The sequence below is a fragment of the Ciona intestinalis genome, chromosome 5 (genome assembly GCF_000224145.3).
Source record: "Ciona intestinalis chromosome 5, KH, whole genome shotgun sequence".
In the NCBI taxonomy this organism is placed as follows: Eukaryota; Metazoa; Chordata; class Ascidiacea; order Phlebobranchia; family Cionidae; genus Ciona; species Ciona intestinalis.
This window is the reverse complement of record NC_020170.2, coordinates 426,433-441,995: the sequence shown is the minus strand read 5'-3', so window position 1 is coordinate 441,995 and position 15,563 is coordinate 426,433. Positions and strand designations below refer to the sequence as shown.

The following is a 15,563-nucleotide window of genomic DNA, read 5'->3' as shown; positions in this document are numbered from 1 at the left end:
AAATAAAGGGTGATGTTAGGATGCGGGGGAGGTACCTGAATTGGTATATCGACACTGACACTTCGATTAATGTTTCTTCTTGCTGGATGGTTTTTCATCCAAACATTTGAACGAGCTGCAAGTTCACGTTGTTTGTCGCAGAATTTACACAATATTTCACCCTTCTGAAAAGTGTAACAAGCTTAATATGTCATCTCAAATAATTACCAAATGCTTATCTTGGAACAAGGGCCATTAAGAGTCTTTCCCAATGAAATCTACGCTCACATTTGTGGTGAGTGGTGACATACTAATGACCTAAAGCCAATTCCCCCGACCACCATTAAATTGGTAACAAAAGTATGCATAGAAGATATGTGTTCTTACTCATGAAAGAGCGTCGCTATGCTAATATAAGTAAGTGACATACCTTTGCAAGAATAGATGACGAAACATGACATTTGTTACATATCTTTCTATTACATGATGTGCAATTTGTATTTGACTTTTGCTTTTTGCTTTTATCAGAGACAAGACAAAGTTCGCAGCATTTTTCCAGGGAAACATCTTCAGGGAAAGGTAGAACTTTAACTTGTGTAGAGGGGGTGGGTTTGTCTGTATACGTAATTTTTTCATTTTCAAAAAAGATAAGTTAAGTAATTAAAACTTCGAACTAATAAAGTTCCGAAGCGTTTAGATCCCAAGACAAAGAATGTCCCATCTTACCCCATAATATTATATCATGGTTAAACAATGTTTGAATAAAAAAAACAACAAAATAAGTTGCTACTCAGAAAATGGCATTAAAATCTTGAAGCTTGATAAGAAACAGTTTTATTGAAAGAAGGCAGTGTCACTACATTTAAAACGCAATCAAAACAATAAAGCTCACGTCTATATACTTAATTGGTGGAGAGAAAGACTACTTCAGTTCTTATCTCACAGATGGCGCAAAATGTTGCAATAGTTATCATGGCATGATCAAACGCCAATTGTAATAAGACTGGCTTATCTTACAATATTATGTACACGTTATTTCACATAAACATCGATTACGCGTTTTACGGTTGGTTTTTGTATTCATATGTGAACGTTAAAGGGCCAAAGTAATCCCAAAGTTAGTATAGACGTTGAGTAACCCTATAGGCCACGACCGCTAGGTTTGCGATGATCTAAAACTAGATAAATAAATGTAACTTGGTACAGCGATAATCCTTATTATACCGATCTTGCCCAAGGACACATACTCCTACAATGATAGCAGTGACCAGCTCTGTACGCATAACCTCTAGGCGGGCGTGCTTACCAACTGTTCCACTGGGCAGGATTGTAACCGATTTTTGACCGTTCTGTTCTTTGTATGCGGCTAAACATTTTAAACAAACATTGCTATTACCATCCGTATTGGCTTTCGCAACTGATGCAACCCGTTTTCGTTCAACGGGAACAGGTCGATTTTGTTTGCTTCGTTCTTCTTTCTTCACGTTTGTACTTGCAGTTGGTTTTGTTGTCAATGGTTTTTCAGGTTTGGTTGTTTGCTCGCTATGCACGAAAGCGTCCACTTGATTCCTAATATTCCTAAAAAAAACATTTGCAGTAACTCACATAAACACGTGAACAGCGTGACTATACATCATAAAGTAGACGTTTTCATTGAATATAAAAGATTCTAATTTTTCACCTAACTTGTACATATATATTAACTAATATACTACAGCGCCGAGTTAAAGTTCTATTTAGTTGGGTATTGAAATTTGATAAAATGTTAGTTTGTTTATAAGGCCTGCTGTGGCATTTAAACCGACAATTAGCTAAATAAATGCAAACGCTTCTCAGTTGGGCGTAACGTTTCTAGAGTATATAATACGTATTATAGGGGGTAAGATGGGATACTGTTAGCACTTAAATACCATATTTCCCGATAGCGTTTTGAATAATTAACAATGCTTCTTTTTTCCTTGTTTAATACCAATGGGATGTCCCATCTTACCCCATCATATTAGCATAAACTAAAGTGATAGATTCCCGTTTGTAATAATTGCGAAGTTTGTTTGCCGCGTCTTGTGTTACAATTGCTTTTACCTTATCATTGAAAATGATGGGTATAAAGAAGGTGTGTAAATACGCACTGTATATAACTATAGTTGTAAATTTTGACTAGTCAAACCGTAATACACTTAACAACTCACTTTACTTTCCTTGTTTCTAGTTGTTCTATTTGCTTTGCTCGAGCGGCCACTTGCAGAATCGCCGCCCTTTCCTCTGGGTTTAGATGGCTGAGGTCAAGCCCGAACAACTCATCATAACCGGGTGGTGCAGAGAAAGCTTCTCGCTTTTGGTTTTGTGGCATTGCTATCGATTCACTCTGGGAAACAAAACCATAATTGAAATAAAATATCGTAAAAAGCAATATAGAACAACCACGACAACCTGTTCGAAATGTGGCGCATTGAGGTCTGAACGTGCATTTTATTGAAGAGACAGTTAACGCGATCAACTGCGAGCTTTCTATCATAACTTATACACATTTGTTACAACACGAACTCGAATGGTAAAAGCGTATAGGGTATATAGGATTGTTAATCTATACATTTACAATACTACATAGTTAAACATACATTTGCGTATTCCTCGTATATCGCTCCCAACGCCCAAACCTTCTGCACCAAACACACACCTGTTCAAACCCTATCCTGCAGATTCATGCACTAAAAGCCACAACGACTGAAGAAAAAGGGAGTAGCGTTGTTTCGTGTCTTGGTATAAATAATGCATCTGCTGCTTCACGAAAGAGCGCTGTCCCTGATTAAAGCTCGTGGGTCGATGAATCGAATCGATCGAACATGCGATGTTTTATTGCATTTACGCAACCAAGGTTCCAATTACCTTTAATGTAACCGATCCCTATACAGTACCGATATGAACAAACACCCATGCGGAATAATGTTGAAAAATAGCAAACATTCTGACTCGGAAATGACCAGTTCCACACCTACCGTATGAGGGTGTATGGAAAACATCATTTCAACTATTATGAAGCACTGACGAACAGTTGTGCAATACGTCCAACATAAACCTAATATAATACACGGTCTGCATAAATGTTTATAAAATAAAACAGTTTAGGGCCAGAGTACCTTGGATATGGTGGTCGGCGGTGTACGAGTTTGATTGGACCTCGTGACGTCATCATGCACATGAAAAAGCCGAGTGTTGCTGTCAGTGACGTAACTTTTAATTCTAGAAACATTTCCAGGATGGTGAATGACGTATCTGGACAAAGGTGACGTTTTACGAGGCCGTCTCTTTTTAGCTGACATTTCGCTGAATGCTATATGGTTAGTAGAACAACAATTCACTAAAACAATACGCATGTAACAGTCCTGAAACAACAGATAATTCTGGTTACAAATCTCCAAATTACATATTCCGCCACCTGCTGTTTTTTTATGCTTATGTAATAACAAGTTAATAGCTGTCTTTATTCTGTGAAGCATTTTTATACCGCAGAAACCAGTTTGAAACACAAACAATATTCATCCAAACTTAATATTGATCACCTGTTTCTCACTGACATATATACATCTCTTTTATCGAATGGTGTTGTACAATATGCCAACGATCTATAAACTATATTGGAATCCGCCATAAATAATTCAGACAAACTTACAGCCGTGTATTATGCAAACAAAGCTTTCATGCGGTCCGTTTGCGATAAGCATTATTGGCTCAAATTGTCCCTTCCACACGTTGGCCCAAGGCGCATAATCAAGCTGATTACCTCCCAAATCACGTTATTTGTGAGCAATCAGCGTTTTTTTTTCCAGAATACAAGTTACTGGTAGCTTTTCTGCAGTTTAAATGCCAAGTTTTGGCTTCAGTGCGTTTAGACTGCGTGTGATGTATCATGGGAGTGGTTGGGCGAAGAACTTCAGACGAAAATATTATTTTCTAAGTTAGACCAAAAAAGTTAGACAGAATGTAACACGTGATTGTATTCGTTTACATAGAAGCACTTATTCTGTGAATACCATTATTGTTTTATATAATATCACTTATATGAAAGTTGTATTGTAGAGAAATAGTAAATTTATCCAAAGTAGCGAATTCAGTCAAATGAACAGAAGATTTGTGCACCCTAGTATATATGGACAGGTATATGCTCCACCGCAAAATCAATTTCTACCAGCACATTGCCCAATACTTCCACCTCCTGGCTTTATTCTACCAAATGGTGAGTTCGTGACGTCATCATAGGTTAATTGTGACAAAACCGTAAAGGGCGGATTCAAACCATTGCTGATAGCTGGCGATTCGAGAGAGGAGAGCGATTTACTAACGTCACTTTCTCTATCATCGCTAGCGATGCAATTGACAAAATATCATTTAGAAATAGTTTCCCTAAAATTAAGTTTAAATCAAAACGTAAAAATGAAATATTTTGTTCTAGGAAAACTATATTTGTGTAAATAGTGTTAAGGTGGTTTTCTACTATTGTTAAAGGCCACACGAAATTTTGGTCACAAGAGTTTGATATTACACAGGTGTGTTTAATGCACTTTTGTTTGTAGAAAAATGAGCTGTATGAAATACAGTGGCAGATATAACATCAGCCCAATTCTTTGGAAAATTTGTCAACTAAGCTAATATTTTTAAAGTCAATGCCCGCATTATTTTTTTCTGGTTATTTTCCTCTGTTTATGTCGAATATTTATCCTAAAGCATTAAGTTTTTTTTTCGCCAAACAGAACAATATACCACGCGATTTAACATTTGTGTGTGATTCGTTTGTCGGCCTATAACAATCGCTCTCGGCTATTGTCAGCGCCTCTACCACCCGTAGTGTGAACCCCACTTAGAGATATAAAGTCTTGTATTTTTATTTTGATGTATCCTTTATTTAATATTACATATAAAAACCAAAATCCCCCATTATACGTACCTTTTGCTCTCTTGCTACAACGAAACCACCTTACGGGAATCTCCCTTTGGAAATACTGACATGTTTGAATGGTTATGAGTTTATTACATGTCAAGTTAACCCATAACGATTCTTTTGTTTATATTTTGTTCTAAACAGAAGTTTGTCAAGTTCCTTTGCCGCTTCTATCATATCCCCAGTTACCATACGGATTACCAGATGCGTATGGAAGATATACTTCATGCTACATCCCTCAACCACCTGGCTACCCACCAACTACGTACAACGTTGCTCCACCAGGTTTAATCTATGTGTGGTTTTTACCACACCCACTAAATTTGACAATATGACAACAATATATGTTTAACAGTGTTGCTGCTACTGTTGGCACATGTGTCCTTACGCAAGATTTTACGACAATTCGCACTGCCAATCCAGTAGTCACGAATGGATTGTCTGTCAGCCATGCAGGAAAACCATCATCCAAAAGTTACAAGTGGTAATTTGTAAACTGGCATGAGATGCTTGAAATAGAACATCTGTGTTATAATGACTGTTGTTTTTCAGCTTTATTAAATGAATAATCTAAAATTAGAGTTGATATTTCAACCAGGAATGCTTCACCTAAGAAGTCCATGGCCAGCAATGGTTGAACCCCCCCACCCCCCACCATATCCACCACTTAGCTATGCAACACAACACACAAATACAACTCAACAACCTGAACCTGGAACCAAATGTGATGGTGGTCACGCAACTGGATTAGCTACGACTGCACCTCTTTTTGGTAAAATTGGTTAGTAATGACGTGTTATCCATGAATGGTCGGGTCCTGTGGCACACTAGGTAATGGGTTCAAGGGCTCATCGCTGTTACCATTGTGGGCGTATGTGTCCTTGAACAAGACAATTAACGCCAATTGCTTCAACGCAGTGGTCATCAATGGGTTGTCTAAATTGTCACTCATATAATATAAAAAAAAAAAAAAACACAAAGTAACGTACATTGTAACCCTGGCCATGTGAGGATAAAGCAAGTTATATTCATTCATTCATTTATTTAAACCGTCCTTGTGATTGAGTTTTTAATAGTGATCAATGATTTTGAAGGTGCGAAAAATATATAAAAAGAAACAATAAAAAGCATGTAATAACACAGCGACAGTGATCATGACATGGTGAAGAAGTATTGCTAATAAACAACCTGTTTTTTCGCACATATTAGCAAAATTGTGTCGATTTGTGATAAATCCATTTTTGGAGAAAATAATTTTTTACCTAGGCTATTCTTTCCTATCAAACATACAGCTCCTGTTGCCCCATAGCCATTTATTTATTTTTACATTACTCTACAATAATTTGTTTTCACAGACCAGCAACAAAATACTCGACAAAAAAAACGGAGACAAAGAAACATAACCAACAACCAATCAAAACATATTCGTAAAACATCATCCAATCGGATTCGTTACATCACATCATTAAGAAAAATTAATCGTTCTAAACATTTGATGGTGAATAACCCCTCTTTGCAATATTGTTTTGTACATAAACTTAAAATAGATGACTTGGTGAAAAGGTTTACTTACAATTATGCAGGCCTAATAAGACAAATCATAGTTCTAACATTGGTATTGGTTTGCACATCAAGTGCAATAGCTTTATACATCTCATGGACACCTTTAAAATGCCAATTATTTGCACTTTTTTTTCTCTTACATGATACTGTGAATCACACATAATGTGAAAATGTATCAGGACACTGGGTTTAATTTTAAAATGCTAAAAGTGACCTGATGTAATACTTAGTGTCTTTTTTTATTTTTAGAGAAGCAGACGAATGTCAAATAATTCTCACCGAAAATCAGTTTCTGTTGAACCTGTTGAGCTGAGTAGCATCGCAATTGAAACAGGTTCTGTTCTTAATATATTCTGATACCATCGCGCCTAATACAAATCTAAAAGCTTACAAAACATACTTATTAAAACATGAGAGTATTAATATTGACTTTTATGAATGAATGTAATTTACTTTATCCTCGTGTTGCCAGAAAACGACGGTCGTTTTACCACGAGTGTTCATACACCCCGTTCCATCTTACGAGTTATCAACATGGTGCGGTGTATGAAACAGAACACCCGTGTTTAACGATTGTCAGTTTTAGGCTATGACAGAATAAAGTAAGTTATTTTTATTTATTCATTTATGTATGTAACCTTGTAGGTGATTGTTTTTTGGATTTTTTTATGTATGGCTGATAATTTGGACAACCCATTAGTGACCACTGGGTTGGAGCAATTGCTGTTAAGTGTCTTGCCCAAGGACACATACACCAACAATGGTAGCAGCATCGAGCCTTGAACCGCTGGGTTACAGACAGGCGCGCTAGCCACTACAGCACGGCGCCGGACATAGTACTAACCACTGTACGGCCCAAGGACACATATGCCCAAAATAATAGCAGCGACGGACCTTGTAACCATGATTATTAAAAAATACACATGCCATCATGGCCAACTATAGCCTAAATTCCCTCCAACCCAGGTTTGTAGCTGAAACCATCATGGGCGTAGATGCCCTGGGCCAAGACACTTAACGATAATTGCTCCAATCCAGCAGCTCCTATTGGATTGTCCCAATTGTCAGCCATACATAAAAAATCTCAACAACTACTCGTAAAGTTACATACATGCTAATTGTTAGCGGCAGGGGGTGTATGCAACAAACACCCATGTTATAACAACTGTTGTTGCCCTGCAATGCGAGGGTAAAAAAGTTAAGTTTTTATTCATTCATTCATAGATTAGAATATTAACATGCTTTGCAGATCATGGTGAATATGAATCATGTGATGAAAATGATGAAATAACCCAAGACAATGAATTTGTGTGGGATGCTAAACAAAGTATGGATGAAACAAATATAAGTGAAAAACAACAGTTCAGTGAGTTTTATGATCCCTTACTGCACCAAACCAGATGCATAGTTTTACTTATTCTTAACTCCACCCAATTTGTGATCACTGAGTTGGAGCAATGTCCGCTAAGTGTCTTGTCCAAGGAGACTCTCGATGACAATACGCTGCATAGTGTGCACTCATACAGTGTTTTCTGCACCGGTCAACTTCCTGCAAATATCATAAACATTGTTAGATATATATATCTGACACAATACCATCGTAGTAGAAATGTATTTGGGGTTCATTGATGGGTTATCCCATGCTTTCTAACCATTTATATTAATACGGTGCTGTTTTATTAATGTGGGAAGTTTACCTATAACAGGACAATCTTTTATTTTCATCATGTTTTATTCCAGTTCATTCGAACATAGAACCTCATCCCAAAAACCCTGACTACACAATCATCACAAATGACAAATCATTTTCATATGTCAACTATAATCCTGATGTTCTTCCAACTAAACTGGATAGGATGTGGTTACAGGTGGGAATAATAAAAAGAAAAAGTATTTTCTAAAGAATTATTTTTTTTAAATAGAATAGACCAGTTTGTGTGCAGCTTGATCAGTTCATATTAATAAACTATCTTCTAAATAAACTTGAACTTCTAAATAAACTTGATCAGTTCATATTAATAAACTATTAATAAGCATATTTAATTATCGCTTCTCAATGATGTTGTTCTTACTTTTTAATCAATGTAGTCCAGTTTTTTTTCTTGTAGTTTTATGTTCTATTATTTTGAGTCAAATTATGATAATAGTATTATACTGGTGAAACAAATAAATGCAGTTGGGGCTGCTTATTTTAACAGTGCTGTTTAAAGTTTTTTGTGACTCGTCTAATATCTTTACATAAATTAATAGAAAATTTAAACTTTTCTATGATGTTGCCAATTATAACTAATGGAGGTCAACCTTCGGGCTGTATTTGTTAGGTTAAGAAGCGCTACATCAAAACAATAGGGAAGTTTTGGTATTTTGGTTAAAATTTGCCTTGAAATTTTATTTTGTTTTATACTTATTTGTCTATAAAAAACTTTTGTTTTATATCAATTAAAGATTAATCAAAACTTTATTCAAAATTTACTACAGATTGGGCCAGTGCAAAAACAGAATGAAAAGATTCCCAAGACTTCTACAAATATCAACACTTCACTTGATGTTGCATTCAAATCACCTCGAAGTGATGAACGTCATTCTAATAAACAAACCGATTCTGTCAACAGGAACAGTGCTTGGAAGGCTACAGGCAGCGGATACAAATGCTGTAGTGACTCAAACCAACCAAAAAAAGTTGTGCAGCCATGTCAGCATTTAAAGTCCTGTTTGTTCTGTTGTTGCACACCTTGCTTGCAGAAGCAGGGAATAAATCGAACATTTGAAGCAAATCATAACCTGGAACCAATAATACAAGATGATTCTGAAGTTTGGGATGAAAGTAAGAATAGAGCCACAAAAAAAGGTGATAATAATCAAGATTTAAACTCCTCAAAATCTTTAGTTGCTGGTGGCGAAAGTGAAACATTAAAATTGTGTGTTAGTGGCTTGTGGTGGGACCAGAGTACTAATGCTGGTTTCACTGAAGCAAAAGTTGTATCTGAAAACAGTAACTCAGCCACTAGTGATGCTGAACAAAGTGTTGATTCGTCCGAGATAGAAATATCTGGACCATTTATTCAAGAAATGGATGATTTAGTAATAGTAGACACTGCCCCAAGTCGCAACGTATCATCTCACCACAATGAAGAATATGATATAAATCACAATGTTTCTTTGAATAAAGAAAGTCCAGCATGTGACACCACTAAAGATCGTAAGAAACTTGATGTTGACTGGGAAGCCATACGTTCAGTTGTACCACAAGATTATATAACAAGATCATACACTGATGAAGGGACAGCGGAAGTTTATGATATCGGATCAAATGTTGTTGGTGGTGTATCCTCATCCTCGCTGTCATCATTCGTGGAAACAAGGATAGCTGATGATGATGAAGCAATTGTTGCAGTGATTGATAAAAACAATGCAACAGACATCCGTAATGTACATGCTGGTATGGGGGAGGAGAATAACATGGTAAATACTTCATATGATACCTCCACACCTGTAAGAACAGTTTTTACCACCGTCCATGGTAAACGTGTTATGACACCAACTACTTCAGCAAGGGCAGGTTGGGGAAAGCAAGATGTCAAACTTCTTTTGCTGTCGAACAGAGACAACTCAAAAATTGATTCAAAGTCAAGCAAAGATGAGGATATTGCTAACAGTGGTAGTAAAGATGAAAGTCATTTAATAAATGAAAATACCATTTCCAATGCACAAAGTACATCAGCAGCCACTTTAGTACGCAACAAACCATTGCTTCTTACTTCTCAGGTTCGTACCTCACGAAGTGTCCTACCATCAAAAAAATCAAAATCTGTTCCTACCAGTCCTTTTCGAACCTCCAGCATTCCTCAACATCTAACGCTTTCCAGACTTTCCTCAAGTTACTATGGTACAGCTGATACAAGCCCTGCACGTTTTAACAACATTACCTGTGATGGTTCGCCTATCTCATACAGTGTTAACCCCTCCAACAAATCACCAGATACCACATACTTGTTAACACCAGCATCATCAGTGTTGGAATTTCTTGCTCCAAAGTCAAAAATAGTTTCTAATGAAAAGCAAACACAAGAGCTTAAATCTCAAACACATAAAATCGCTCAAAAGTCCCTGGTTAAATCAAAGACAACTTCTCAACTAATTTCTAAGAGTAATTGTCAGGTTCTTCAGAAAAAAACAAGAAAAACAATGCCTCGTATTGTAAAGAAGACAAACACTTTAAAACAAAAACAAACATCGGATTCTGCGTACACCTCTCCTTCATCTTGTCCTAGTTCACGAACTATTACACCCGGTGTTTCCCCTGATAAGCCACCAGTACAATTGGGAAGTTATGGATCCAAAACTGTGGTGAAGGCGAAGCATAAAAAGAGTGTTTCATCTCGACCTAAAAGTTCCGCAGCACGAAGAAATTTGACTCCAAACGTTGATAAAGAAAGTTCTAAACCAGTATCGACAAAAGTAATTTTCAGTGAAGATTCAAAATCTAGGTCTTCAAAGTCATCTACAACAACTGATGCATCTCTTTCCATTGTTACCCAGAGTAAAATAAAAGTAGCAAACCTAAGGTTAAGACAGGATGAAATTAAAAAGAAACAACTTAGCAAAATAACATCAGTTACAAAACCTACTACTGTGGTTGGAAAAAAACCACCATCGCGACGTTCACCTCGAATTCGCAAGGAAAAGCTTTCAGTAACCAAAAAAGCTAACCAAGATTTAACGGATGATACAAATAATGTACAAACAAACAAAAAGACTGGGAAATCCCTAGAAAAATCTGAAATTTGTATAAAGAAGAGTGTACTGTTTGACAAAAGTACAGAAAATGTGCTGCCTTCTTCTTGCTCTGGATCAAAACTTACATTAATTTCAGTCGGTAAAACTGAAGTTTCATCAACACTAACAAGAGGCCGGGTAAAATCCAGCATCAAAAATATTGTCAACAATTTGGTGAATCAGTCAGTTTATCAGAAGCCTGAAACAGTCTCTTCTCCAAGTTTAAATGCTCTTACTTGTGGAAGTAAACCAAAAGCAGTCCAGGCCACTGAGGATGAAATAGCCTTCCCAACTAGTCCTCAAGTAAGGCAGAGACCAAGCACTGTGCCAACTACCCCAACCCAACAAGTCGTTTGTTGTCGACAACTGAGCGCAAGTTTATCAGATGTGTTTTATGACACAACGGTTGAAGAAAGCTTCTTGACATCAGTGTGCTCATTTTTTCCTGAACCTGTGAAGAAACCTTTACAATCAAGTGGTGAACAATCTAACAGATCAAAAGTGCAGCCCACTTCTACTTACATTGCTTTCAGTCAACCAACTTTTACACCACCACGCACCAACCTAGAAATGAAAAAAATCCCATTCAGACCGAACAGAACTAATCATTGTGTCGTTGATTCTAGTTTGAAGCAACAGCCTCGGGGACAAACATTGAGCAAAGATTTAGAAGATGAAGTAAGACAGAGCGCCCAACTCTTGTTAAATTCAGTTTCTACAAATAAATCGCACTGTATTTTGTCAACCACACTTGAAGAAGTCAAACAGTCACCAAAGGTAAATTTATTAAATGTAAACAAAGATAAAGTGAATTCTGAACAAGCTTTTCCTGATTCAAGCCGGCGGAAATCGTTAGACATTGCAACGCAGACCTCTGAGGAAGAAGATTCAAACATAGTAAAAACCTCGGAACAACAGACATCATCGAAATTAAAACTGAATGTTCCACCAAAGAAACCTCCACGCAGTGCAAGTCCTAACTCAATACCATCAGTCATAAAAGAGTCTCGTTCAAAACCTAAAACTCCTCCAGTGGGAATAAATGCTAAGAATACAACACAATCAGAAAACTTTCCTTACTACCATCTCTTTCCAGCATTCACAGGAATATCTCCATTACGTCAACCGCCTTTTCTATCACCAACATTCATTCCTGTCAATATTGATCACCAATTTATCAGCAGTCCAACATTTCCTGCGTTTGTAGTGGCTGGAGAAACACAACGGTCTTCCATATCAGCTTCATCTGGCAATGATTCCGTGTCTTACCAGATGCCAACAATTCAACAGGCTTACTACCACTCATCTAAAGGGCCGAGCACTTCATATGCAGCATTGGGTGTTCACCCTGGATATCCTCAGCCTTCAAGAAAGAAATTAGTGAAGACAAGCAGAGCTTCTTTATATAAGAGTAACCGTGGCTCTAAAAACACCCCAGTTTACCCACATGTACCTCACCCACGTGGTCCACCAAGCAGAAAGGTAAACCCTATTCGTCGCCGACGTTCCTATCCAGGATTGCTGAGTTCAGCTGCTGTGGCAAAAGCAAGACTTTCCAGGCGAGTCGCCACTTCAAACATGAGACAACAATACATTAGCAACAACCTTAACTTCTCTCATCCATCTGGAAGGATACAAAGACGACCACGATTTGTTAGGAGCAGTTTAACTGAAGATGTAATATTAGAAACTTTAACAAAAGGAGCATTATCACCAACATTTTTAACCAAACCATCAACAAAAAAGGTATAATTTTAACTTTATCATATGTTAAAATTACTCTCCGCCTGGGTTAATAAACTACATAATGCAATTATTTTCAGGTGATCTTTCAGTAACTGATATTTGCATTTTTCCAGATAAATAAAGGAAGCTTAAACAAAAAAGAAACAAATGAGGCAACATCCATTGCTGGACTTCCTACCAAACATGGTAATGTTTTAAGTCACAATTGTTACTCTTATTTAGCTCAATATTTTCCCCAGGAACCAAAGAAGTTTTAAAAGAAGAAAATAAAAATGTAGATTTAATTAAAGATAATCTGCAAGAAAAAGATGTTTTAACCGCTCCTATTATGTCTTCTGGCATTAAATCTGGTGAAGAAGTTCCAACAGGACATGTGAGAATAGAGTGAACTTCTAAATAAACTTGTTTGGTTAATGGGTGATTTGAGGGTGTAAATAAACTATACTCTGTAAACTATACATTGATTCCTATCTACTACCCAAAGTAAGTTAATCAATAATAAAATACAGTAAAAAAAAAACGAAAAATTGCCAAGCACTGTTGTAAGTTTTGAAAAAAAAATTGTTCAATTGATTATTGTAAATACTGCATTGCATTCTATACAATGTTTAATTTTTACCTTGTTTTAGCACAAGATTGAATTGAATGACATCTCTAACCAGGATCAAAAAAAAGGTTTATGATGTTATCCTTTTTATTGCTTTTTATTATTTTTACAATCACAGGACACGGGAAAGCAAAAAATCCACTTTCAAAAAATAAGACGTTTAATTTCTGTTAAAAAAGGGAAATATTTTCATAACTTGACTGTAGCAAATGTTTCAACTGCAATGGATGCTTCAAGCAACTTAAAGAGAAGTAAAACTGACAGCAGACTTTTGTTTGCCCAACAAAAATCAAGTGACAAACCAGGTAAGGGTGATTCATATGAAATTTTCTACAGAATTCCACTTCATCCAATATCATTGTGAAATGTTTAACAACTCTTTAAATTGTATGAAAACCATAATTTTTTGTTCCACATGACCTTCAAATTGAAAGATTAGGGTAACATTTTTAAAGATAAAAATTATATCTAATTTGGCAGATGATAAAAAGGATATTGTAGTAAAAAAGAAACCCATCTATGATTTGAAGGGGGCCTTGTTGAAACAAAGTTTTGTGGCTATTGCACCTATGGATATAATTTCTTCAAATAATTGTGTAAAAGGTAATAATGTCCATGCTTATTGTGATGTAGTTCAATAATCCATCCAAATTCTTATATCTTAAAAAAGCCACTTGGTGTATATATGGTGTGAAAATGCAACACACAAATCAGGGAACAGTCGTACTATATATCCTAAAACCTGTTTCTCTATCAAAGTTTAGAAAAAATACATTTTAAACGTGGGAGTTTTATGCAATAATTTTACTGATGTGTTACTTTTTACCACAGAACTTGAAAGCTCTGAAAATATTCCTCAGTGCTTTGAAAAGAAATCTATGGGGACACCTGGTGTCCGAATAAATTCTGAGACTGGTGACATCATCGAGGTACAGAAATGTCCGGATATTGAGGATGGTGCTCGCCTACATCAGTTGTTGTCAAGCACCGCTATTGAAAATTGTGACGACACTACACTATCGGATGATACTTTGCAACCAACTGCTTATCGAAAACATGACACAATTAATCTGCAAACTGTCAATGAATCAACAGAAATTTAAGCAATTTTTAAACTGTTGTATTCACCGGAGACCTCCCTCCAACTTATTGTAAATACTGTATATTATTTTCCTTCAAAATACATTATTTTTGCATTCATATTGTAGATTGTAATTTGTTCTCTGATGTCACGAAGTATTAGCTGATTAGACACTAAAAAGGTAGGCTGATAACTAGATGCACCTAAATTTAAAGCTCATCATCAATAACATAATTCAATGTCTTCAAGTAAAAGACGAAGGTTAGTTGGTGAACGCAGTGGCTTGGTAGTAAATTTATTACACATTAAAATAAACCATTATATGCATATTAAATGAATTCACCAATTTATCTATGCTACATTTATGATACAAACATCTTATCACAGCGCATGGCGGATAATTTAAATGTAAGACAGACACACTGTATGAAGAGCGGTAAGTCAGAACTACGTTGATGGATAAACTATATTTTGTGTGACAACTCTGTTCTGTAGAGGCTGTAAATCTTAACAGCCACAAAGCTTTTTAGTCACAAACACAAAAGATCTGTCACTGTATTAATGTCTGAGGGACTTAAACAACCGCACCTGAAACTTCAGAAAGTAGGCAGTGATGACCATTTATTTTAACCACCACAGATCTTCTACACAAAACAATCTTTTGCCTCACATTTAATTTCAACGCAACATTGACTCCATTAAAACTAAAACCAAATCTTAAACTTGAAACGTCCATACACCAACCCTGTATTGGACGCGGAAGCCTAAAATGTATGAATATAAACAAGATAGTTGGGCAAGCACTGAATTTGATGAAACAAAACCTTTTAAATAATTGTCAAGATAAAAATCAAAAGACCCATTACAACAATAAT

At 36.2% G+C, this 15,563-nt stretch overlaps 3 protein-coding genes across 5 annotated transcripts in view; 1 reads left to right on the top strand and 2 right to left on the bottom strand.

Annotated features, from left to right (window-relative positions):
• Positions 1 to 35: 35 nt before the first annotated feature.
• On the bottom strand, positions 36 to 3,365 carry LOC108949525 (the record flags this gene model as incomplete). Its single annotated transcript, XM_026834535.1, is given in 5 exon segments — positions 36 to 164; positions 410 to 594; positions 1,286 to 1,557; positions 2,169 to 2,344; positions 3,117 to 3,365. Coding segments are annotated over 5 exon segments (999 nt in total), but the record flags the coding sequence as incomplete, so codon positions are not given.
• Positions 3,366 to 4,060: 695 nt separating this feature from the next.
• Positions 4,061 to 14,809, top strand: LOC100182097. Of its 3 annotated transcripts, XM_018812060.2 has the most exons (14): positions 4,061 to 4,213; positions 5,060 to 5,200; positions 5,514 to 5,687; positions 6,271 to 6,413; positions 6,728 to 6,812; positions 7,728 to 7,844; positions 8,219 to 8,346; positions 8,957 to 13,000; positions 13,114 to 13,186; positions 13,240 to 13,373; positions 13,630 to 13,675; positions 13,726 to 13,912; positions 14,088 to 14,210; positions 14,439 to 14,809. In XM_018812060.2, exons 1-12 carry the CDS (start codon positions 4,096 to 4,098, stop codon positions 13,779 to 13,781), a joined length of 5,259 nt encoding a protein of 1,752 aa, XP_018667605.1. In that variant the 5' UTR covers positions 4,061 to 4,095; the 3' UTR covers positions 13,782 to 13,912; positions 14,088 to 14,210; positions 14,439 to 14,809. The 3 variants fall into 3 exon arrangements, with proteins under 3 accessions (XP_018667605.1, XP_009858709.1, XP_026690267.1); XM_009860407.3 differs by lacking the exon at positions 14,088 to 14,210; XM_026834466.1 differs by lacking the exon at positions 14,088 to 14,210 and having other exon boundaries at positions 4,083 to 4,213; positions 5,063 to 5,200.
• Positions 14,810 to 15,292: 483 nt separating this feature from the next.
• LOC100183462 (eukaryotic translation initiation factor 4B) overlaps positions 15,293 to 15,563 on the bottom strand; it is a gene marked incomplete in the record, with an annotated part of 8,457 nt that continues 8,186 nt past the window's right edge. Inside the window, 1 exon segment of the mRNA XM_018812093.2 lies at positions 15,293 to 15,552.